Source organism: Malus domestica, chromosome 15 (genome assembly GCF_042453785.1).
Source record: "Malus domestica chromosome 15, GDT2T_hap1".
In the NCBI taxonomy this organism is placed as follows: domain Eukaryota; kingdom Viridiplantae; phylum Streptophyta; class Magnoliopsida; order Rosales; family Rosaceae; genus Malus; species Malus domestica.
The window spans coordinates 44177645-44180888 of NC_091675.1; the positions used below are offsets into that span (position 1 = coordinate 44177645).

Below are 3244 nucleotides of genomic sequence, written 5' to 3' on the forward strand. Positions count from 1 at the left end.
ACGTCCCATTAAGTCATTTTATTTGATTAGTTTCTAGGGTCCTAGGGAGTAGTATAGTGATTAGATCAGGTTTTCTAGGATAGCCATCCGGTTTTAAAAAGTACATTTATTATTTTATTATTTTAGGTTTCCTAGGAGTTGTACTAATTTATTATTATATTTCGACTTTTAGGGTTTCTGTCACTTTCAGAATAGCTTTCGTCCCATCTGTGTCGTCTCTACATTGCAATTCACAGAAACAAAATCACAGAAACCAAGCATACATTACAAGTGAGAAAACTGATTGATTTTTCTTATCGGGTAAGTTTTTAACCACTTTATTCTTATGTCTTGATGATTTTATTTGTTTATTGCTTTAATTTTAAGAATTCGTACTTTAAAATTTCGATTTCAAGTTTAATTTTTTTCTTCTGATAGTCTAATAGATTTCTTAGAAATATAATTTATTATATAAACTTGCATTATTGTTGTTCAATTTGTTAGGTTAACCTTCAATGAAGAGATTAAGAACTATTGATTCATTTTTCAAAAAAAGAGATGATGGTGATAAATTAGAGAGTGATATACCTTCTGCATCTAATGATAACGCACCAATATCAATTGAGCAGCCTCATGATTCTCACCAGACATCTAATATAATTGAACCTCAAGAAAAAAATTTTGATGATGCTTCTTTGGAATTGGAACGAGACCTGGGGAAACAGATTCAAATACATGAGCATTCTATTAATCAACAAGATGAAGTTCGATGTGCTTATATCAAAGCTGGGCCTTACCAACCGAAATTTCTTGAGTATCCTAGGTCTCGGTTTGGATCACAATATTGTCGATTTCAGTATTCTTGGTTTTCACAATTTCCATGGTTAGAATATTCTCCGACAACAGATAGAGTATATTGTTTCCCATGCTTTCTTTTTGGGACTGGTCCAGCAAGTCGTCCGACATTGACTGTTGATGGGTTTAACAATTGGAAAAGAGTTAACGACGGAAAGAATTGTATATTTCTTTCTCATATTGGAGGTCCATCTTCATTACATAATACTTGTGTTTCACGTGTGGAGGAATTGATGAATCCATCTCAGCATGTTGACAAGGTTATTAATCGACAATCAAAAGAAGAAATTTTGAAGAATCGGTTGCGACTCAAGGCTACAATTGAGTGTGTTCGATGGCTTACATTTCAAGCATGTCCTTTTAGAGGACATGATGAATCAATGGGTTTGAAAAATCGTGGGAATTTTATTGAATTGATAAAGCATACAACCAAGTTTAATGATAAGGTGGCTGCAGTTGTTTTAGAAAATGCACCAAAAAATGCCAAATATTCCTCACCCATGATCCAAAATGAGGTTTTGAACATTCTCGCCAACATAGTACGAAGAAAAATTCGTGAAGAAGTCGGGGATGGTGTTTTTTGTATTCTTGTTGATGAAGCACATGATATTGCTCATATAGAGCAAATGGCCATTATTTTAAGATTTGTTGATAATGATGGTTTTCTACGAGAACGGTTTTTAGATATTGTGTGGGTTGAAGACACTACTGCAACAACACTTCACAGGGAGATAAAAAAAGTATTTGCTTTCCATGAGTTGCCTATAAACAAGTTACGAGGTCAAGGCTACGATGGTGCGAGTAATATGCGAGGTCAGTGGAATGGGCTACAATCTTTATTTATTAAAGAGTGTTCATCTGCTTATTACGTGCATTGTTTTTCTTATCAACTGCAATTGGCATTAGTTGCAGCATCAAAAGAAGTAGCTGTTATCTGGTTATTCTTTTCAACATTAGGTTTAATTGTAAATGTTATTACTACTTCTCCAAAGTGTCATACTCAGCTGCAGGTTGCACACACAGTGAACATTGAAGAGTTGGTAGGTGCTGGTGAACTTGAGATGGGAAGGTGAGCTAATCAAATCGGTACTATACATCGACCTGGAGCTACTCGTTGGGGTTCTCATTATGATTCAGTGTGTGACTTGATACATATGTACGACGCGTCTTGTACAGTACTTGAGAACATAAAGAATGATAGATCTGCTACAAACTCTTTGCGTAGGGAAGCTACTGGTGCTTATAATGCAATCAGATCTTTTGAATTTACTTTCATCTTGCATCTATTGCAGGAGATCATGGGAATCACTGATATCCTTTATCGTGAACTGAAAATAAGTCACAAGACATTCTGAATGCTATGAATCTAGTCACTACTACAAAAGATGTCCTCCAGAAGTTGCGATTGGATGGTTGGGCTACCTTTATTGATAAAGTGAGTTTATTCTGCAAAAAACATGACTTTGATATGCTCGATATGAATGCTCAATACAAAGTAGGAACTGGCCATTCTTGTCAGCAAACAGATCATATTACATTTGAGCATCATTATCACATTGATATCTTCAATAATGCAATAGATTTTCAGTTGGCAAAGCTAAATAGCAGGTTTAGTGAGGAGGCAATGGAACTTCTTATTCTCAGTTCAGCTTTAGAACCAAGAGAAGCTTTTAAGGGGTTCAACATTGATCACATTTGCAAGCTTGCAGAGAAATTTTATTCTATGGATTTCACAGAAAAAGAGCTACATACGTTGAGATGTGAGTTGAAAATCTATGAATCAGACATACCGCATCATCCTGTCTTTCAAAAAATGTCTACTACTTCGGAATTATGTCGGGGATTTGTTGAAACAAAGAGGTCCGAAAGGTACTATTTGATTGATAGGTTAATTCGACTTGTATTAACTCTTCTCGTTTCTACAGCAACTACTGAACGAGCTTTTTCAGCAATGAATCTTATTAAAACAAGACGTCACAACAAGATGGAAAGTGAATTTCTAGCAGATTCAATGGTTGTGTACATTGAAAAAGAGCTTGCCGAAAAGATTGATTCAGAAGAAATAACCAAGGATTTCAATTCCATTAAGGATCGAAGGGCACAACTTGAATAGGTACTTTTTCTTTTATTTGTTAAGTTGTTATGACAAGATTGATGATGTATGTTTCTTTCTACTATAAGTTGCAACTTCAAATGTTTTCTTTGTTAAATCTAGTTGAAACTTGCTTTATTCTAAATTTCTTACTTTAAATTATTGCTTTCAAGTTTGTCATTGTGTAACTTTATGTAAGTAACAAAAAAATTTAACCATTTGATCTCCTAGTAATAATTTTAGTTTAGCCCACCCACCAAATAATTCCTGGCTCCGCTATTGATAACTTTAACTTCCAATTACGACTTAATTTTATTT

The 3244-nt window shown here is 34.4% G+C and overlaps 2 protein-coding genes across 2 annotated transcripts; both read left to right on the forward strand.

Annotated features, from left to right (window-relative positions):
- The first annotated feature begins 494 nt into the window (after positions 1-494).
- On the forward strand, positions 495-2189 carry LOC139191954 (uncharacterized). The gene is made up of 3 exons (XM_070812990.1): positions 495-1647; positions 1792-1903; positions 2060-2189. The coding sequence occupies exons 1-3, from the start codon at positions 495-497 to the stop codon at positions 2187-2189; spliced, it is 1395 nt and encodes a 464-aa protein (XP_070669091.1).
- Positions 2190-2311: 122 nt separating this feature from the next.
- LOC139191955 (uncharacterized) lies at positions 2312-2947 on the forward strand. The gene is made up of 2 exons (XM_070812991.1): positions 2312-2594; positions 2760-2947. The coding sequence occupies exons 1-2, from the start codon at positions 2312-2314 to the stop codon at positions 2945-2947; spliced, it is 471 nt and encodes a 156-aa protein (XP_070669092.1).
- The last annotated feature ends 297 nt before the right edge of the window (positions 2948-3244 follow it).